General features: G+C 37.3%; 3 protein-coding genes across 4 annotated transcripts; 2 read left to right on the top strand and 1 right to left on the bottom strand.

Moving 5' to 3' along the window:
* The first annotated feature begins 133 nt into the window (after positions 1-133).
* Positions 134-4,221, top strand: LOC7490326 (uncharacterized). The gene is made up of 6 exons (XM_006378596.3): positions 134-711; positions 1,943-2,071; positions 2,162-2,282; positions 2,402-2,483; positions 3,520-3,673; positions 3,765-4,221. The coding sequence occupies exons 1-6, from the start codon at positions 445-447 to the stop codon at positions 3,894-3,896; spliced, it is 885 nt and encodes a 294-aa protein (XP_006378658.1). The 5' UTR covers positions 134-444; the 3' UTR covers positions 3,897-4,221.
* A 5,084-nt stretch (positions 4,222-9,305) lies between these two features.
* Positions 9,306-12,238, top strand: LOC7490327 (putative serine/threonine-protein kinase-like protein CCR3). Its single transcript, XM_002315122.4, has one exon. It carries the CDS (start codon positions 9,537-9,539, stop codon positions 11,970-11,972), a length of 2,436 nt encoding a protein of 811 aa, XP_002315158.2. The 5' UTR covers positions 9,306-9,536; the 3' UTR covers positions 11,973-12,238.
* Positions 12,239-14,624: 2,386 nt separating this feature from the next.
* LOC7490328 (NF-X1-type zinc finger protein NFXL2) lies at positions 14,625-21,797 on the bottom strand. 2 transcript variants are annotated; one of them, XM_024610913.2, is made up of 13 exons: positions 20,407-21,797; positions 20,068-20,181; positions 19,933-19,988; positions 19,579-19,645; positions 19,056-19,148; positions 18,696-18,781; positions 18,431-18,593; positions 18,158-18,334; positions 17,763-17,953; positions 16,050-16,131; positions 15,715-15,921; positions 15,266-15,349; positions 14,625-15,189 (listed from the first exon to the last, which is right to left on the bottom strand). In XM_024610913.2, exons 1-13 carry the CDS (start codon positions 21,589-21,591, stop codon positions 15,028-15,030), a joined length of 2,667 nt encoding a protein of 888 aa, XP_024466681.1. In that variant the 5' UTR covers positions 21,592-21,797; the 3' UTR covers positions 14,625-15,027. The 2 variants fall into 2 exon arrangements, with proteins under 2 accessions (XP_024466681.1, XP_002316211.1); XM_002316175.4 differs by having other exon boundaries at positions 15,266-15,355; positions 20,407-21,789.
* Between the last annotated feature and the right edge of the window lie 19 nt (positions 21,798-21,816).

Genomic DNA, 21,816 nt, shown 5'->3' on the forward strand with positions numbered 1-21,816 from the left:
ATTTAATTTTATCGATTCAACAAGTAAACTCGTGACTTCATCGTACTAATCAAATTATAATTTAACCTTTTTTTTTAATTTTTTATAAAACAACATAATTGTTCCTGATTAGGGTTAAGGGTCTGGCCAGGCAAGCATCAATAAACCCAGCTTTCCCACCCATAACAAAAAGCGCGTGAGATTTGATTCACGTCCTTCTCTTGACTTTGATCAAATCTAAGAATAATCACTCAACTCACCTCCGACCACCACACCCACATCATCTCTCCTCATCACCATCACCATAATAAAAGCACGGAATTATAGAATAATAGAATAAAACAAACACACACAGCGAGGAAAATTTTTTTGATTGGCTCTCTCTTAACAGCTTAGACTATTACCTCCACCAAGAAAAACAGATTTTAAAATTACTTGTAAAATCGAACAAGCTACTGATCATCAATGGCTGAGTTGACTCAGCCCGAGGTGGTTTACTCACCGCGTTCAATACAATTATGGAGGACACTATGGGACTGGCTAGCTTTCTTCTTCCATATCTTTCTACAGATCCTTAGAGCCGTTGGACCCCAAACTCTCTCTTCTTCTCACCCTTTCAAACCCTTGCCTCTCGTCGAGTTGCCTGATACCACCGATCCTCCTCCCGCTACCGTCGAGATCTCCGCTGGCACCGACGCCGTTTCCGCTAACGAACCTATCCAGAAACTCAAGGTATCATGATATTGAATCCCATGGGTTCATGATTCTACTGTTATTTTATTATTATCTTTTTACCGCTGTTATGTTTGCGATAGTTGCTTTTAAAAGTGGCTCCGTCTGTGTTCTGATTTATGCAAAAAAAAAAGGAGTTATTTTTTGACGAGTTTGTTAGTTTTTTTGGTTAGCTAGGTTCTATTTTATGATTTAGATAGACATGGAGAGTTTGAGGCTAAATTAAGGTGTTGGTTAGTTACTCGAATTAGGTGACAGTAATAGATTGGGAAATTCTAGTTTTAGCTTTATGACCTGTTACTACTACTATTTAGAACAGTGTTGCATGTTGGTGTAGATTTAACTATTTGAGAAATTATATTTATGAGCTAAATCTAGAAACTTTGTTTAATTTTTATGTGATATAGTAAAGTGTGCGTATATAGATGCTTTAGGTTATTTTCGCGTCTTATGTTCCATTTGACGAGATGATTATTAGCATCTTGCTCAGTTTTCCCGTTGTGTATGATATGGTTTCGTGTTCTTAAGTGTTTACATTTACCTTCTTGTATTTGTATATCATACGTGGGTTACATTTGTTATATTTATTTATGTTTTTCTTCTTTTTACACCTCCCTTTAAATCTTCAACATTCGAAGTTCTAACAGCACTACCCTTTTCTGGGTTTATAGGCTTTGATATCTGTTTAAATTTGTCACTTGGAATGTGAGTTAGGTAATTGAAGTCTATGGAATAAATACAGCACTGCTGTGAAATCTTACTATTGATTTTTCATGTGCTAGTGTGCCGAGAGGGTTTAGAATTCCGAGGGCAATGCATTGATGTGTGTTGCTGGTCTTAGGTATTTAACTTTCTAATCTGTGAAGTCATTGTGGGAAAGGTGTTAGCAGGGTTTTTCTCTTTCTTCTCTTTTGCTGCTTCTTTAAAAATAATTATTCAACATGACACCGACTCCGAAATATTTAGGATTTTTTTTGAAAAATAGCATTGTTTGCCAAAAGTTAAAATGATGTTATTCTCAATAACAATTGTGGTTAAAGAATTGAGAGGGACGTGGTTTTTAGAACAACTGTTATTCTCAATGACAATTGTGTTCAACCGCTCCTCGCTTCTCAACAACGGTTGTGTTCAAACTATGCTATTTCCCTAATACTTTTCTAACATGTGTTACTTTCCCAAAACTTTTATGAAACCGTGTTAGAATTTTAAAATACCCAGATATTTATTGCAGGTGGTTCTTGACTTGGATGAAACTTTAGTATGTGCTTATGAGACATCTAGTTTGCCAGCTGCTCTGCGCAATCAAGCAACAGAAGCTGGGTTGAAGTGGTTTGAGCTGGATTGCATATCTTCAGACAAGGTTCTTATTTGAAAATCATTTTAAGTAAAATTATCATGCAATATCTATATAAGATATACTATTTTGACTTGAGTATGTTGGGATTTGAAGGAATGCGAAGGGAAACCTAAGATCAATTATGTCACGGTCTTTGAGCGTCCAGGGTTAGATGAATTCCTAAAACAACTTAGTGAATTTGCAGAGCTTGTGCTATTTACCGCTGGACTTGAAGGTTTGATCATTACTTCACTGTTCATTTGGCTTTTACACTCTCTGTTTTGGCTATTATCTCTTCCCTCTTTATTGATAATCTCTTAGTAAGTTAGATATAAAACTTCTGAATGTTTGCAGGTTATGCCAGACCACTTGTTGACAGAATAGATACAGAAAATCGATTTAGTCTACGTCTTTATCGGCCTTCAACATCTAGCACGTAAGCACAAGTTGCTGTGCTCATATTTTTCTGGTTTTTCCCACCTTAATTCCTTTCTTCCTTGAATTTGTAATTGCTGACAGCATACCAGTTATTCAAAATTTAGGATATTTACTTCTTTAGATGAAAAGGCCTCTCACAAGGACAAGTTGAACCTGTGTTCTTGTCCTTCCAGTTTGCTGAATATACAAGCATACACCAGTTAACAGTATTCTACAATGAAGTATGCACACATCTGTTTTTGAATTGGATATGAGTTATGACTATTACTTATTTCTGTAGTGATTTTATTGGAAACGGTTAAAACTTTTAGTCTATAGGAATATTTTTTTTTGCTGCCAGTTGTGTATATTAGAGTTTCTCTATGCATCTTGTTATGATCGTGCAAAATTTACCTTTTGCATGTCAACTCAAGTTTCAAGTTACTATGTTTTCATGTTAAGTAGAAAATTTACGGAATCATCTGTAATATCTGTCAGTGGTTAATGGTAAAGTAAATTCTAGAAAATTTCTTTTAAGTTCTTACAAGATAAATCTAATATACCTCAAATAAGCTATAATTGTTATAAATACCATGTTAGAAATTTTATCTGCATTCAAAATAAATAAGGTTTTAATTATTTTGTGGAAATTAATTTCATGCTTTGCTTCCGAGGACACATCCTGCCAATCCTGACTAATTCTGGGGCTATTGGTTGGTTGGATCTTGAATTCACTTCCTTTTTTTATTAATTGTAATGGATTTGCTTGGTTTCAATAATATGTTCCATTCTTCACAAGTGCTTTATGCCACACTTTTAGTGGTTTGAACCCATCTTTCTAGTTTTGAGTGTGTGTGAAAGTTTTGATGATTAACACATGAATTCCTGATAATGAAAGAATATGATGCTGTGGGTGATTAAGTTAATCAAATGCAGATGCTCTGTATAGTTGATTTAGTTATAAATGAAGGAATTAACTTCTCTTGTATTCTTACGCTTAAGATTTACTTTTTTAGTTTGTCAAACCACTCATGCTGTATATGAACACTATACAGGGAGTATCGGGAGCATGTGAAAGATCTCTCCTGCATATCAAAGGATCCATGCCGGATTGTTATTGTTGACAACAATCCATTCAGTTTCTTGTTGCAACCACTAAATGGAATTCCATGCGTTCCATTTTCTGCAGGACAACCGCATGATACACAGGTAGAAAGGTCTAAAATTACTTAAAATTCGTAGTTATCCCCCAATCTTGTTTGTTCATTTACTTCCCCATCCATTTTTATGGGCTGTTCAGCTTCTGGATGTACTTCTTCCACTCCTCAAGCAACTCTCTCAGCAGAAAGATGTGAGACCTGTACTCTATGAAAGATTCCACATGCCTGAATGGTTTCAAAAGCAGGGAATCCCTGCTTCTGGTTGGACGTAGCTGGATAAAAGATCATCTGCAATGAAAGCAGCCCTCCTTTGTACTATCCACAGTTATTTCATTCAAAGGCAGCATCTCATTGTAGGAGCGATGGCTTTTTGTATAGCATCAATGCATTGATGGAAGCTGAAGTAACACAGCTTCAGGAATGGGATTTATCTGCTGCTTTTAGTTGTCAAATAGGTACAACATTACACTCTGATTCTTGTTGTAACTTTTTTTATATGTTCGCACCTTGCAGTCTGCATGATTTGTTTATGTATCTTTCAGACTTTTGTAAATCTGCACCTCATTAATGAAGGTTTGTAGCACCTCATTAGTCTCCGTGGCAGTGCAGCTGGTTTCTTGAGGAGTATTTACCGCTTGAATGTTCCATTTCACGTGGATTATTGCTGTTAATACTACGAGGATAGTTAAGATGAGCTTTGAAGAAATTAAATTGCTGAACATATCTTGAATAAAAAAGTCAAAAGAGTCAAAGACCGGTCCTGTTTGATGTCCACACATTAACTGCACTGACCAAACTAATTATGTTGATAATGCTATATTGTAGCCCTCTTTTTTAGCTTTCGTCAAGATGCTCCCATTTTCCTAACCTTATCCTACTTGCTGTGGACCAACCCTTTCAGAGTCTCAAATTGTCAAGAAGCATGGTTATCCCCTCCAGCTCCTTTTTTGGCACCTTGTGGCCTGGTTTATGTAGTTGCCTCCCAGCTGTGGGGTTTTTTTCGGGGCCAGTTTGGTAGAAGAATTTCTTGCCTCAACTTTGCGTCGTAGAACTCCAGCAGTCCTAGACTATTACCACAGTTCTTTAATGGCCTTCCAGTACGAACTTGTGCCATTTCCCCTTCGCCAGGTTTGATTGAGTGAGATATTGTGTGCCACTAGAAATTGTCCGGCAGTGTAATAACACAGCATAGAAGTAATACCCTGCATTGGCACATGGGCGGCGGTAGCTTTGCCAAGTCGATGATTAGGGTTTGCATGTTCCTAAAGTTTATATATGGAGTAGCACTCCGACATGATGTTAGGAACTTGACCCCTTTCACAGGCTTGCATGTTCCTAAAGTTTATATACGGAGTAGCAAAGACAACCTAGAACTCCTACATGTACATGTATACGGTGATAGAAAGCAGCCACTTTTCAATCTCAAGGGTGACCATCTTTCCACCTTTTCTTTCCCACACGTATATATTTTTTGATTGAATATTCTCTGTTCTGTAACAGATAATGTGTTTCCTTTCAAGGCAATAGTATACTTGCTGAAAAGTTGTGTATATAATTGCTTAAATTGGTGAATTGAGAGGACCTGGAGTTTAGGCAGCGATGCTAGCTTCCTTGCTTGAATCTGTCATGTTTTAGAATCAGATTAAGTATACCAGATAAGGTGGTTAAAAGGGTTTTTCCTGTTTTATGACCTCAAACATGGGTTGGCTGCTGTTATTAAATACAAGGGTGCCGTGGGGAGGAAGAACACATATCAAACCTAAAATAAATAAATAAAAATAAAAAAGAAGCAAAAAATTCCTAATAGAAATCTCTGTGCATCAGGTTGACAAAATTATGAAAGGACAAACTTCCCGGGCCTAACAGGCGGGAATTAATAGAAAACAAGTCATTCTCGAGCAATGATGATACAGATATACAATGGAGTATCTTGCATGTGAACGGCTAAATGCCATCCACTACAGAAGGCAAACTCGATAATTGGTGCTAATTGTAAGAAAGACAGAATTACAAAATTGTAAAGACCAATTATTACATCCTGGAAATAATTAAGATTTGATTGTAAAGGATGCTTTACCTTGAAAAAGTGGTTCTTTGCTTGCAATGTTACATTAGTATATTAGTCATGCTGTTCTCTCGTGTAGCAGATATGATTACACTCATTAACTACTTGGCCATGATGAATTTCTTTATATGTACTCTTTTGCAGACCGGTTTGACTCTGTGTCTTTACCTAATCTATTCTTGTGTATATTACATAAATTAGGCCCTGGGGTCACCGCCTCTCCTCATCTTCCTAGTTCCCAGAACCAGCATCAAGTTGTTGACATGTTTTTATTAATATGAGCTGTTCTTCAGATTCCCTTAATCGGAGCCAGCACTGTAGCTCCATATTATCATCAAAGTCCAATTTCCGTATTTTCTATGGAAGTAGGGAGCACGGGCCAGGCTAACTAGCAACTGTGCTTACAATTGCATCAGATTTGTTTTTTGTATAATAATTCATCAAGTACTTGCTGTATTTTTATAAGATCATTATGCAGAGAGTGAGCTGGTTCGTGACAAATGAGTTGAAGTTATACTTGTGCGATTTCTATTTATTGGGAATTGGGAAAATAGCTTGCCTACATTCAATCACCGCATTGTTATTTTAGAACTTGAATCCAGAATCTATGAAATGAATTACAGTGCTGTCCTACAGATTTTCCTGATACATCGGAATATAATTTGAATCCACAGTGCCTTCTATCCAAGAAATCATAAAATATTCAATAGGAAATTTCGGGTTTCTTCTTCTACCCAGCAAGCTTTTGATGGAGTAATAATATAACATGAGAATCGTGTCTGTGTGTGTGTTTATTATAAGGGAAAAGATTTTGCAATTGGACTTTCAGTTTATTTATCTGTACTGTGGATCCATATTGCCTCGTGTGTGTTTTTTTCGGTGGTATTGTGTTTTTTTAAAAAAATTAATTTTTTTATATTTTAATATCATTTTAATATTCTAATATTAAAAATAAATTTTACAAAATAAAAAAATATATTATTTTAATATGTTTTTAAATAAAAAATAATTTAAAAAATTAGTTTATGTTGGAATCTGTGTGTAACTTTTTCAGGAGAAGTATCAAAGTAGAAAGAGGAAAACAAATCCTTTATTGATAGATATTCTGAAATGGAGAAGGGCAGATCATGAAAGGGACGGACAATAATACTTGATCAAGTGCCACAAGGAAACGTAATTAACTGAACTGAATCATTTCCTTTTTATATCAGCAAATATTAAGAGACAGCAATATTGCTAATTAGAGATTATTTAAGGTTTATTTGTTTATCTATTGCTACAAGCATTTCAATTCGTTGTCTGAACAAGGAAGGTATTTAAATAAATAAATAAATAAAAAACAAGGCAATACAAGGTTATCAAGAAACAACTCCGGTAATTCAGGAGCACTTACCTCTCCATACCCTATATATTCAAATTAATTCATATGTAATGGTGGACAATCATATTAAAGTCTATATAATTTTTGTTCGGATATATTTTTTCAAATCATTTACATCCTATCAATATAGTTCACATATAGTTGAACTATCTTATTTAAACTAAATCGATCGAATGTTTGAGATTATAATGACGATTATTTTTCAAAGTGTTTTTTTTATTTTTTAAATTTATTTTTTATTTTAGCACATTAAAACAATCTAAAAACATATAAAAAATTAATTTAAATTTAAAAAAGAAAATATTTACAAAAACATTTTACAACCATAAAAACAAAAAAAGACCTACAATACAATGGTGTTATGATTTCTCATACCACACTCTAATACATGCATATACGGGAAAGATTCACATAACATGACTAACTCAAAAAAAAAAAAAAAAAAAAAAGTTGAGTAATATTCGGTCGTTCAAATTTGCCCAAGTCATCGCTTGAATCTTCATTTTTACGTTGCAGTGGTAATCTGTTTGTTTAGTTGCATGAAACAGACATCCCCTTTTTTAAAAGTAGAATCAAACATGTCAAGATGAAGTTGTTATCAGCGGACTAATCCATAAACTGCGTTGAACATGTCAAGAATTTGGTAGAAGATATATGGATACTGTCGAGACAACATTTAAATTATGAATTGGGCAAAAGATGGATGCTTTCTCAAAACGAGGCTCCCATCTCTTGTTCTCACGAGTCTCTATCAGACGTGTTCGATCCTTCAATAAAAAGAAAAAAGAAACCTAAAAGCAAGCTAAAAATTGACCACAGGACAAAAACCCACACCCATCTTTCCTCCTCTGCTTTCATTTTCTCTCCTCCTCTATCTCTCACGCTTCAAATGAAGCAGTCAGCCGTAAAATTCATGCTGTTCGACCCTGTTAGATTACGTTAAATCTTGAGTATAAAATTACCGATATTTCTGTCTGACAGTCAACCTTTTAAACAAAAATACTGGGATGAGTCGTATACCCTTTTAACTGTCATACAATTTCCATATAAAATACAAGTCGAAAGGATACATATATTCTTGTAGTCAAGAATCGCTACCTGTTCAATTAAAAACTTGCCTCTGCATTGCCTCCGTGATTCTTTTCTCTTCTTCTGTTTTTTTTTTTTTTTAAAAAAATAAAATTCAACTGGGCATGGTGCATGTGCTTCACTCTCTAGCCGCGTGCAAGTTGTAACAATTTTTTGGGTCGTCAAGGATGGCAAATTGCAGTTCACCTACACCGAGTATGCCACCAAAAACTATGGGGGGCGTGTTTGTTTCGCTCGTATGTTGGTTCTTGCGGCAATAATGATGGGATCATGGAGGTGCTTTTGTGTTTCCTTGAGAAGAAAGTGCCTGGTAAATCTATTCATTTAATGGCCGAAAAACAGACCAGAGATGTGGCTTCAATTGCTGGGAAACTACGGGATTTTGACCTCATTTGCATAAAAAAACTAAAATGCTGCTTCATAATTATCTTGCAATTTGATTTGATATTAGAAAATGTCGGGAAGTTGCAGGATACTGAACGTTTTCCAATCTTTTTAGCTTATCTTTCGATGAAAAAAGCCTTTCTGTTTTATTTGATCATTAAATATTTATTACAGATAGTTTGTGCACGTAACATAAAAAATTTACTTCATCTCATCAATCAAGTTAAAAGCATAACAATTCCCAACAATTATATAAAAAAAATGAAAAAAACGTATATTCATACTTGATGTTGAAGTGGGATTTGAAGTTGGGTCTAGATTTACAAGGAAATAACATGTCTACTAACTAATTAAACCAAAGCTTGGTCACTTTAAATAATATTGAGATATTTATTTTAAAAAAACAAAAGAAACTGATAATAAATATAAACCATTTTAACTTGTTATTTTCATTTAGAATTTAATTTTTTCTAACTCTTTCGTTTTGAAAATAGAAAAAGAAAGGCTCTTCAGTCCGAATTTGGTGAATTTCCATAGCAAAACCCGTCCCATATACTTACCATACATGTTTTTTTCCCAAACTTGTCTTCAATTTCCTTCCTAAAAATTAAGTTATAGCAACGAAACCCACGTGGTACATATTAAATCAAATCTTGAAAATTTCCTTCCAAAAATTCTCATTTTCCCTTAAAAAACTAACCTTCCAAACACATCTTAAAAAAAGAGAAGACGAGAGAGACCGGAAAGACTTGTGTAACCTGCACGGAAGACAGAACTAAAACCCCCTCCCTTCCTCTCTAAACCTATCCTTCTCCTTAAATTCAAAAAAGAATCTGATAAACATACAGTAGCTCAAAATTTCTCTTCCCTCTCTCTCTCTCTCTCTCTCTCTTCAGGATTCTCTTTTCTCTCTGGACCTACTAGACCAATGAAGCAAACCCATCACCAAAAAACCACCTCCTCCACCGTCACCAAAAATCTCCACTCCTTTACATGACGAAACTACCCTTCTCCTCCGTCACCCTCTTCGCTACCACCCTCACACTCCTCTCCTTTATTTTATCATCTCCATCTTTAACACATGCCTTGGGTTCCGGCTCCACCCTCGCCATCATCTCCGCCACCTCCACCGTCTGTGGCCTCGTGAGTTCCCAGCCAACCCAAAGCATCACCTGCTACAGACGAACCCCTATGGAAGGAATCATCACTGTCCAACCTAACGTCTCCTTTTCCTCCATCTCCGGCGGTTCCACCTTCTTCTGCGGCCTACGTTCCGGGGGCTACGCTTTTTTATGCTGGGACACAAGGAATTTGCCTTTTGATTCTCAAAGAGTCTATATTAACAACACTGCCTTTTTACAAAATCTTTCTGTTGGTGACGATCAAGTGTGTGCGGTTGTTAATGATACATTAAGTGTCAATAAAACAGGAACTGTTAGGTGTTGGAGAGGAGATGGTAATATAAGTAATCAATCACCAAGTGATGGTGATAAATATAAGTCAATTTCAAGTGGGTTTGGCTTCTCTTGTGGGATTTTAATGGAAAGTAATAGAATCAAGTGTTGGGGTAATGATACAATTGCAAGAGAGATTGAGTTTGGTTTCAGAGACATGGAAATGTTGAGTCTTGAAGTGGGTGGTTTGCATGCTTGTGGTGTGAATTCTAGTGGGCTTTTGGTGTGCAGAGGGGATAAGAGTTTAGGTCAATTAAATGTTCCTTCAAATAATGTATTGGAATATTCACAGCTGGCTCTTGGGGATAGCCATAGTTGCGCGATTCGAAAGAATAATGGATCAGTTGTTTGTTGGGGAGGTGATGGTGAATATAATGTGAATGAGATTCAAGGTGTTTTCTTTGAGTCTATTGTTTCCGGGTCTAATTTTACTTGTGGATTGGTTTCGTTGAATTTTTCAGTTATGTGTTGGGGACCAGGGTGGCCTAATGGTTCAAGGACTCAGCTTCCATTGGGTGAGGTTTTACCAGGGCCATGTGTGCGATCTTCTTGTAGTGAATGTGGTTTGTATCCACTATCTGAGACATTGTGTTCTGGTTCAGGGAATATTTGCAAGCCTTGTGGGTTCAATGCTTCGATGCCAACACCATTGGCTCCGCCGCCATTGCCATTAGCACCGCCCCCATCGATAGTGCCTAAGTCATCTCCGTCCAAGGAATTGACAACTGGGTTATTGGTGTTTGCTATTGTTGGATCAGTCGGGGGCTTTGCAGGGATTTGCACGATTATTTACTGTTTGTGGACTGGGGTTTGTTTTGGTAAGAAGAAAGTGCATAATTCAGTTCAGCCCACAATTACTAGAGATGGGTCCAATGGTGGCATGACTTCAAACAATAGCGGTCTAATTTCGAGATCATCAACGATAAGGCGCCAGAGCTCGAGGGCGATGAGACGACAGAGGAGTGGGACGTCATCAAAGCATGCTGATAGAGCTGAGGAGTTTAGTCTTGCTGAACTTGCTGCTGTCACCAACAATTTCTCACTAGAGAACAAGATTGGTGCAGGGAGCTTCGGTGTTGTTTATAAAGGTAAATTGAGAGATGGCCGTGAAGTGGCGATTAAGAGAGGGGAAACAGGGCAGAAGATGAAGAAGTTTCAAGAGAAAGAGAGTGCCTTTGATTCAGAATTGGCATTCTTGTCGAGGCTTCACCACAAACATCTAGTAAGGCTTGTCGGGTATTGTGAGGATGGAGATGAGAGACTTCTAGTTTATGATTACATGAAGAATGGAGCTCTTTATGACCATTTACATGACAAGAACAACATTGAAAAGATTAGTAGTGTGATAAATTCATGGAAAATGAGGATCAAGATTGCACTTGATGCTGCTAGAGGAATTGAATATCTTCACAACTATGCAGTCCCATCAATAATTCACAGAGACATCAAGTCATCTAACATATTGCTGGATGCGAATTGGACAGCAAGAGTTTCTGATTTTGGATTATCATTGATGGGTCCTGGATCAGAAGAGAATTACAATTGCAGACCAACAAAGGCAGCAGGGACAGTTGGGTACATTGATCCTGAGTACTATGGTCTAAATGTATTAACTGCGAAGAGTGACGTCTATGGCCTTGGTGTGGTATTGTTAGAACTCTTGACAGGAAAGAGAGCCATATTCAAGGGTGATGATAACGGAGGCACACCAACAAGTATAGTTGATTTTGCAGTGCCTAAGATTATGGTTAATGAATTGGGTAAGATCTTGGATCCCAGGGTAGGTCCGCCGGAGCTTAATGAAGCAGAAGCAGTGGAGCTGGTAGGATACACAGCAATGCATTGTGTGAATTTGGAAGGGAAAGATAGGCCAACTATGACTGACATTGTTGCTAATTTGGAGCGAGCTCTGTCACTCTGTGATGGTAGCCATGGCAGCATCTCAAGTGGTACAATATCAATTATTTCAGATTGAAATTTCAATTTTCAAACCCAGAAAGAAAGAAAAAAGAACTATCATTTTTTTGGACAATTTAATTGGGTACAACATTTGGGCTATTGTAAAGAATTAGGAATTCCCTTTCTTCTTCCCTTTTTTTTTTTTTTTTCATTTTTCAATTTTAGATGAGTTAGGAGTATTTATCTAACATCGAGCTGTAGTGTAGGATTTTGTGAGCACTGACAGCAAGAACAATGATTACATGATTTACGTTACGGGGAATGTTCCTTTTCCTTTCTACAGTTTAAATTGTTTAGACACAAGCACCCATTTGCTTCTTTTCCTTTTCTTGACCCTCATTACTTTACTAATATTGTATCTATGCGTGAATGACTTGGCCCAGTTTTCCTGTTGACAAATTGGATTGATTGATCCTCCATTCTCAGAAAAACTTTCAATCTCTGATGTGATGCTAGGAAAGGACATAAAGTTAAAAGAACTAGGCTTATGGGGTTGCACGAGGGCACCAAAATACACGGTGATGCTGCTTTTCATTGTTTACTTGAACCCTTCTCAGAGTTATAGACCGAGTCCTGATCGGAACTCCTTTGAAAGCAGTTTCCGGAATGGGTCCAACCCTGAAAAGGGCGCGAAGAAAGAAGGAATTGCGGTCCAATTTCTAGACATATGGGCACATAGACGTTTGGTAGTGCTGCATGAATTTGACTTTGAAAATTCAACTCACAAAAAGGAGTCAATAGGGGGGGCTTTGATTTTGGTGGTAATGAATTATTATTCCCTTGACACGTGTGTGGACCTAAATACGCATAATATACTACTTTACGAATAACAAAAATCCACGATCCTGCTTAGTTGATAAATATTTTCTCTTAGAAAAACATATCAGTGTAATCTTATATTCTGTATATTTTATCCATTATATCTTAATCTTTGAATATAAGAAAATCAATCGATATTAACTTTTAGATTATTCAAATTCTATAATATATTCATCTGTAAATCTTTTAATTTTCTCGTTAGAAATATCTATCTGTTTCTTTTTACACATCCTTGAAAGTGCATTTAAGTCGATTAACAAGGAAGCTATCATATACAATGCATGTAAAAAAAAAAATCAACGTACCTCAGAGTGTGTTGCAGAATATGGTCAAACTAAAAGTTAAAATTGATTGATTTTTTATAAAAAAAATTACTATTGAGAACATATATTGTAAAAGGGTATTTCAATAGCTTACTCCTCTCTTTTTTTTTTTTTTCTCATTTTATAATTTGAATTTGACTAATGATTGCAGGAAATGATTTTTTATAAATGCAATATAAATGGCTTATTTAAAATATGAATCAAAGAGATTTAGTTTGAAAATAAGGTATAATTTCCATCAAAGTCATGCTGAGGATGCATGCTTGATGATTTTTTTAAGAGAAAAACTCATTGAATAACGCGGCAAGGGCAAGGATCTGTTCTTGATGGTTAAAGAAAAACAAAAGAAACAAAATCCAATGAACAATATTGCGGTGCCTCTCGCATTTAATGCCTAAAGGGAGTATATAATAGTGAGACTAAATGTTGTGGGGGCAGAGGTGGGTTCTTATCGGTGGTGGCCGGTTAACCACTTCCTCGCATACATTTGCGACCTTCTTACGTGCATTTATATGTTTTAGCATAGCATTGCTTGACAATGTGCAGTCCTAAAGGTTTAGATGTTTTTATAGTATCTATAACTATTAATTTATTTATTGTAATAAATCATTTTGCAGCAAGAGGACATATAAATTGAGAGAAATCAATACAACGAGATCAAGCTTTGCCGTAATTTATGCACAGCCTCCTAACTACAACATATGTTTTCTTCGTGTAAACAACGTTTAGCTCTATGATCAGACCAATACAATGTCTGGTGCTCGCAGACAGATACCATTTGTCACGGCTCACGGGAAACGACTACAGGCAAGGGATGGATGCATTAACAGTTCCTAGAGGTGGCAAGCATGAGATGCAAACAAGTCACATGTGCCTATGATGCATATGACTCCAGCACCTCATGACCATTCGCCCACGCTCATCAATGCTTATAGCTTGTGTCAATCACCACTTGAAATTGCCGTGCCCTGACCGTTCTCTAATTTATTTTGCAATTAATTTTTGAGACCCGTTAGGGTTTACCAGAGCTCGCCCTGATTCTACCTACTGAAAACACAAGGGAGGAGGATTTGATATGATCATGTCACAAACTTATTAACATCTAGTATTCGCGCTCGGAGTTCCCTTTTCTACCTTTCAACCAATACTTTAGTCTTCTGGGCTGATCCAATCATACCATATTCAATATGCTATAGCTGCTATTGACCGGAATTCAGGCCCAACTTCTGTTGATTTCATGCACTTGCGGACGATTTACCTGGATGTGTCTGTCATTGGAGGAAAGAAAGACTGAAAGAAAGAAAAGAGATAGCAGATCAGACACGTGTTGGTGCCACGACATAGAAAGCCACTGAGACTTCTCCACGTGTCCTCTTGGTAAATAAAGTCCAAAGTAAGCCCTAGAGCGACCCAACTTCTTGGAAAAACACGAGAAGGCCTAATGGCATTATGGCAGATTCTTCAATTAGTTTGGAGGATGCTACGATGTTCTTTTTTCTTGGATGTACGTACCGAATAGAAAATGATTTGCATCAACATCAATTAAATCATTCAGTCCATGTAATCGGCCTAATCTGGGCAAATCATATACAGTCCATCTCATCATGTTCATACAGTCATATCAGAATCATGTCTTGCTGCGTTAATCAAAGTGATATTTGACGGTCATTTCCATTCCTGCATCCACATCCCAAATACATGCCTAAAAAATCACGTTGTCTGCCCAAATCAGGTGATGCCCACCGCTTTGGTATGTCAGGCAGAAGACTACCAAACGAAAACAAAATCCCCAGCAAGTTTACTAGACAACAATTATTTTATTGTAAGAAAAATAAAAAAAGAATTTAGGTAAAACCAGTAAATGCCTATCAGAGTTCAAGCAAGCAATGTAACTCGATCAAGACTCTCAATTGACAGCGTTGCCAATGGTTAGATTCGTGGATGTCTTCTTCTGTGTCTTTGTTGCTCTTCAACTTCATTCATCCAATCGGAGAGCCAAATGAGACCTTTGTAACCGAAATATGCAGCTGCCACCATAGTCACCATAAGGGTGACTATTACAAGAAGCCACTTCATGGTGGCAGCAATTTTCTGCTTCAAAACAAGTCTTCATTACAGCAAAGTAGTAATTAACAAAACCTGTTCTTACTTCAGAAGAGTAACATACCTGCAGTTGTGAGGTCTTCTTTGTTTCTTGTAAATGTTCACGCCGTTTTCGGCGCTTCGGTGGATGAATTTCAGTGGCTGGAACCTTCTCCTTCAATAAATATCATAAAATGCAATCAGATTTCAGGTTGAGGGAATCATGCCCCAAAAAATAGTTTGTGCTTGTGCACCAGAAAAAGTGAATTCATTTCTGTTACTGTATATATCCATGGTGGTGGTTTACTAGGCATTCCATAATAGAAAGGTGAAGCCATGTCCTTTAAATGCCACACGTAATAAGAAGGTACACATTAGTTGACCAAGCTAAAGCTTACTGTGATAGCAATTAAATCGATTGACATTTTAAATTTGTATCTGTAAAGCTATCAATGTTACTATCGGGAACCATAAGCTCAAGCATAAAGAGTTGCCAAGAATGAATTGCATGATTCTAGTTGGAATAAAGAGTACCTCCAGGTCTTTGGATTTACGCAAATGCAATTCCTGATCCACAACCTGTGCTTTACTCTTGCAACCAGAATTGCAAGGAAGAAGTCCAAGTCCAAAATGACTTTTAGATATATCTTTGGGATCGGAACCTGCTTTGTGATAGGCTGCTTGAACCTCTTGACATGGCATCTCCTTTTTCAAGGTTTGGCATTGACAACGAACAGTGACCTTGCAAAAGAGTTGGCATGACAAATCAAGTTAATGACTAGTAGCTGAAATAACATTGGTGTTTTACGCATTAACAAAACATCCTTTTCACTGATCATTTTTTATGATGAGATAACTTAAGTCAGTACCTTTTTGGCGCACTTGTCAGGTGATGGGCATTGACCTGGATGACATGTCTTGGGACATAAATGTGTACAATTAGGCAATTTCCTGCATTAATCAATCACGTCATATCATTTTTGAAGATTCTCACAGCAATTCAAGGCAGCAAGCCATTCAGAGGTCATGCCATTTTCACTTCTCCAAAAATCATCATAATACGTTCCAAGACCATCAAGATTATTCTAAAAATTACAAAACTTTGAAGGTTTCAGATTTCAGCCTAAAGCACTTGAGGGATCCTCAAAATCATTTACTCCAAAAATCCCCATGTAGAACCATTATCAAAATCCAACTACATACAAGTTTCCAAAGTAAATCTATACAATCATATAGCAATCAAGAGAACAATTTAAGGAACAGAAGGAAAACTCAATTTCAGCAGCTTCCACACAAGCATGGAATAGCTGAATATCAAAAGGAAAAATAAACAGTAGTGTCAGTACTGTATATTAACACTTCACAACTGCATGAGTGTTGTCAAGAGGTGCTGAGGCTCTTGCCTAGGCGAGGCGAGGCTAGGCCCCGGTGCCTTTATTAGCCTCAGGCATTGGATTTCAATGAGGCACCGCCTAGGCTAGCGCCTTGTGAGTGGGTGCAAGGCGCTAAGGCTGGTGCTTGCTTGAAGTTCTTCCTTTTCTGTTGGATTTTTCTTTTTTTTGAATGATTTATGTTTTGACCTATTTGTTTAATTTTTTAATTTACCACAAGAAACAACTTAGGGTTATTTTGTAAAAAACAAAAATTAGGGTAAAAAAATTAAAATAAATCATTAAAGAGGGAGACAAACAGACAATGAAGGACGCTTAGAAGAGAAACACCAGCCACACTTTCTATTTTCAACAGTGGGAGTCGGAGAACAACACATGTACACGTAATACTTTATTTTTTTCTAAACAAGTGCAGTATGGTTTGATAGATGAGGATTTCAATTATAATTATGAAATGGAGGAAATGGAGGGTTCAGGTGAAGGAGAGGAAAGCATGGATGAAGATGTTTTTGAAGATTAATGAATAATGATGATGATATTTAATTTTGCTTTTTAATCTATTTGGCTACTTACTACTTTAAATTATCTTATTTTGTTTTAAAGGTGAAAAATATAACTTTATATGGTATTTTATATTTTCTTTTGATTTTCTAACGATCTAATCTTAACTAGAAAGATATATATTTTAGATTTATATAATATAATATAATATAATATTACTTTTTTTTTTAATTTATAGCATATTGCCATTATTCATTCGGGTGAGCGCCTAGACGTGAACCTAGCGCCTCGGGCATTTTACGGGCTTGGTGCCTTTTAGCACCTTTCACCTTTGATAACACTGTCCACGTCACATTTTTGCATTCAATTTCTTCATCTGCCATGAGACAGAATAGAGTTCATATTATCATGAAACTTAGCATAGAATATTCAAGAGATTGCAACTGTGTCAGTAAAAAAAATATGCAGGTCACTCACACATGCAACGCTTATCTTTACAGCTTTGTCTTGGTTTGACTTCTCACAAAGAAAATGAAAAGCAAAAACAAACTGAAGCGCACAATCAACAACAGAAATCATATGCAAAGTCAAAATAAAAGGTTCCTTGAGTTGAACCAGGGATTAAAATCATTAAAAAAAAAGTTTTGCAGAAAATATTAACAAGATAAAAGTGCATAATCCATTTATTACCTATGGCAAGATCCACCACATGAACGAGCAGCCATTTGCTCCTTTTCTGACAAGTTATTGTAATATATGCACTCAAAAACGTGGACCATAGAACCACAATAACAAGATCGTTTCACAAGAACTTTGCAAGGAGGGCAGTCCCCAGGATGACATGGTAGAGGGCAAGAATGTCGACAAGCAGGTTTCCGTTCCTGAACAAATGAGGTAAAACATCAAAAAACATACAACGATGCTAAGATGAAACAGCTCTGGTGCACCAACAAATAATAAAATTACACCCTGTTTACATCATCTTCTAAACCCAAGACAAGAAAAAATTTAAAATGAATAAAAAATATTGGTAATAAGAAAAATCAAATGGAAAACAACAGAATGGCATCGCAATAATTTATCACCTTTTCACAAGGAAGATGACACTCTTCACAAGACTCGCTTCTTTTATGTTGAACCAATGAAGTTGAAGACTGGCTCTTCAGTGCATGGCAAGTTTTTGTACAATAATGATTGCCACAAGAAAGAGGGCTCCCACACAGATTTTCACAGGAAAATTGGGTTCTGTTTGAGCAGACCATCTGATATGAGGAGCAACCAAAATAGGTCAGCCACCCAACATAGAGAAAGGAAAAAAAGAAGAAAATTTATTGAGCCACTAGATAATTGAAACAAACCATTCTCTCTGCTCCAATGTGCTGGCCAAGACATGGCCTCCAAACAAGTTCAGGGCAAGGAGGGCATGGGGTTCCTGGTGTACTTTCACTCTGATGATTTGGTTTCTTTTTCTTTGGCCTCAATGTGAAATCTGGATTAGGAGGTGGTCTGGGGCCGTGGCACCTGAACCACAACAGAAAAAAATACAAGGATAGAATGATTTCATGAATTACCAACCAAAGGAAAATCTTGAGAAAACATTCGCTAATTTGAAATTCCATGAACCTTAATTTGCACTTATGGCTGCATGGGTATTCTTCATCACAAAGCAATCGACAAGGAGGGCATGCCCCATAATGGCATTTGTGTGGCTGGACAAAATGACAGATAAGAATTTCTTAAATAATCTCCAGCAGAGCATGCTAAGGATCGTGAAATAGCAACAGCATCTGTCTCTCTTAAATCAGAATTACAAGTAGATGTACAGAATTATTAAAGAGAAGTCAAAATTTAGACCAATGAACAGCCAAGTATAAAGGATGCCACTATTAGCATCAGCTGTTCAATTTCCACAGCAACTTCACATGTTTTCGATAAAACAAAGCACCACCACAGCATCAACCGGAAATACACACCTATTCTTACCTTAGAATCTGATCCATGTCGGCATAAAGGAGATATTCCACATGATTTACGACATTTTGGAGGCTTTTGGTCTTTCTCAGTGCCACAGGGAACCTGAAGGAAAATCCATAATGAAATACTGATTAATGTGGAGGTGTTCACATTTTCTTTTGGTTTCTTACAATGGTGAAGGCAAGGATTGAGCCCAAGTCCTACTCCCTGCCATTGCTTTGAAACAGAGAGTACTGTTGGGCTAAACACAACTGGTTAAGTATTAATAAACTGAAAGGGTTAAATGAAGCAAGAAAAGGAAAGGAAATTCAATATACGAAGGGTTTGTCAAATCTATCAAGGCTCTATTCTACTTATATTAAAACAGAAAGAAGTTAATTCCTAGACAGGGTTCTATATATAAGCTTACGACTTTGCCAGAATATAAATTGCTATAGATTGATTCAGAGATCTGTAAATTGCGCATTCAGATAATCTAAATGCCAGTCCTGATTAGAAATTAAAAAAGATATCCATTAAGCAAAACACTTACCTCAAAATGAGTCTCTCCACAAGCACATGAAATTGTAAACATTACAGGACAAGGAGAACAGGCACCTCTACAAGAACAAAACCAACCATCAAGTCATTGCCTAGATACAGAAATATCCATAAAACATAACATCTCATTAGCTAACTGGGAACAATACCACAGTCTACAGTATATTGTGAGACTGATCCACAATTTCAGAAGCTCAATCAAAGACATTTCAAACTAATGAATTGTGCCTGAAGAATTCTTAAATGCAGTGGCATAGCAAAACTACTTTGCATCTCATCTTTTCTATTTTAAATCATCCTCTTGTATATAAGAAATGCAAGTGAACCAAGATGAGGACAAGCATACCGATGACACGGGGCAGGACACTTGTGATTCTTACACCGAAGCCTCTTGCCGCAAATCTGAAATTTCAAACATTTATTGAATTTCAGAATTAAAAAAAGTAAGGTGTACTAAGCAACCAGGTACTACAAATTGCACCTCTCCACATGGCGGACAGTCCCCATCACAGCAGCGACGTTTACAAGCATGTCGTCCACAATCTCTCATTCTTTGACACTTCCTCTCACATGCCAAATCTTGATAGCAAGGAACCTAATCTAAATTCAGTTAAATCTCCCCAATTTTGAACTTGCACAATGAATAAATGGAAAAATAACAGTAAAATTTTCAATTCACCACAAATGACTGAACTAATACGTATTACATTACATCCAATTATCCAGTATCTCCATTGCAATACTGAATACAATTTAACTGTAATCATTGATAAAGCACTAAATTGGATTATAAAGCAAGGGACAAAAATGAAGTTTTTACCTCTTTCTTCATCCCCCCACACCTACACAACTTGGTGACAACAATTCGACAAGTCTCAATGCAAGGCCCTCGATGACATCTCTCGTGGCACCTATGGAAACCACAACTCAACATTTTATCACAGGTACCACCACAAAGCGGCACAACAATATCACAAGCCATTCCTTCATAGAGTCTCTTCCCGCATGGACATGCTCTCTTCCCTTGAAGAGGACAATCTCCACACTCCCCAAAATGGCACCCCCTCTCACACACATGTTTTCCGCAGGCTAACAATTTCTCACAGGGATTCTCACATCTAAATTCTCTCTCACAACACTCCCTCTCCTCAACTTTCCTTCCACATGAACATTTATAAACCCCGCGGGCATTACACGGCGGGCAGGGTCCATCGTGACAAATTTGTTTACAGCTATGAATCCCGCAATCTAATGATTTTTTACAAATATTGTTACAAGAAAATAATTTGTAACCGCAACGCTTAACATCCGTCGTTTTGCCGCAAAAACATGTCGCTTTGACAAGTTTCGGGCAAGATGGGCAGGGACCGGGATGGCAAAGTAACAAACAGCAATGACCGCAGTTATTCTTCAACTGACGGTTACAGATTTCACCGCAAGAATGGGATAAAATCCAAGGATCATTTGGTGGATTTTCGACTTTGCCACAGAAACAGAGGTAATTTCTGGGGATTTTAGATCTAGAATAATCAGAGCGGCATTTAGGGCAATTCCAGGTGGAGGATTCAGCGGCTTTATCAGAGGAGATAGGGAGGCGCGTGGAGGCTCGAAGAGCGGAGAGATCGGAGGCTTGGCGAGCCCAGGATTGGATACAGATAAGGTGGAAAACGGCGTAGCAGAGAGAAGTGCAAGACCAGGTCGGATCGGAGGTTTTGATGCGTTCGAGACAGATGAGACATGATAGAGCGCCAGAGGAGGAGGAGGTTAGGAAGGATTTGATTTTGGTTAGGTCGTGTTGCGTTGGTTGTAAGGATTGGTGGTTGGCGTGTTCGAAGTAGGATTTGAAGATTGAGTTTGTGAGATCTGCGGAGTGTTGGTTTTGGCTGTTGGTGGTGTCGGAGTCGGAGTCGGAGTAGGAATCGGAGTCGGAGAAGGGTTTCTGTTGTTGTTGTTGTTGTTCTTGTTGTAGGTGGTGGTGATGGTGGTAGCCAAGGGCGGAGGACATTTTCCGATTTCGGGGGTGGTGGGTTTGATTTGGCTGGAGATGGAAGAACAAATTGAGGGCGGGTAATGAAGTCACTCACGTGAAAAAGGTTCCAGGTTTTGGAATGTTGGGCTCAGGACTGGACTGTTTGTTGGACCGCTTACTTCCCTACGGCTAGAACTCAGATCCAATGGACAGGTATGGTTATCATAATGGGTTTCATTTCTGGTGACAAGCCCTAATTTG

This window comes from Populus trichocarpa, chromosome 10 (genome assembly GCF_000002775.5).
Source record: "Populus trichocarpa isolate Nisqually-1 chromosome 10, P.trichocarpa_v4.1, whole genome shotgun sequence".
NCBI classification, from domain to species: Eukaryota; Viridiplantae; Streptophyta; class Magnoliopsida; order Malpighiales; family Salicaceae; genus Populus; species Populus trichocarpa.

Bases quoted from the DNA above. Each gene is read 5' to 3' on its own strand.
- LOC7490327 (XM_002315122.4), top strand. From the start codon at position 9,537: ATGACGAAACTACCCTTCTCCTCCGTCACCCTCTTCGCTACCACCCTC.
- LOC7490326 (XM_006378596.3), top strand. From the start codon at position 445: ATGGCTGAGTTGACTCAGCCCGAGGTGGTTTACTCACCGCGTTCAATA. The intron at 712-1,942 runs GTATCATGATAT...TATTTATTGCAG, and splicing joins AACCTATCCAGAAACTCAAG to GTGGTTCTTGACTTGGATGA. The intron at 3,674-3,764 runs GTAGAAAGGTCT...TGGGCTGTTCAG, and splicing joins GACAACCGCATGATACACAG to CTTCTGGATGTACTTCTTCC.
- LOC7490328 (XM_002316175.4), bottom strand. From the start codon at position 21,591: ATGTCCTCCGCCCTTGGCTACCACCATCACCACCACCTACAACAAGAA. The intron at 18,594-18,695 runs GTTCATGGAATT...GTTGTGGTTCAG, and splicing joins AGCCATAAGTGCAAATTAAG to GTGCCACGGCCCCAGACCAC. The intron at 18,335-18,430 runs GTTTGTTTCAAT...TCCTCATATCAG, and splicing joins ACATTGGAGCAGAGAGAATG to ATGGTCTGCTCAAACAGAAC.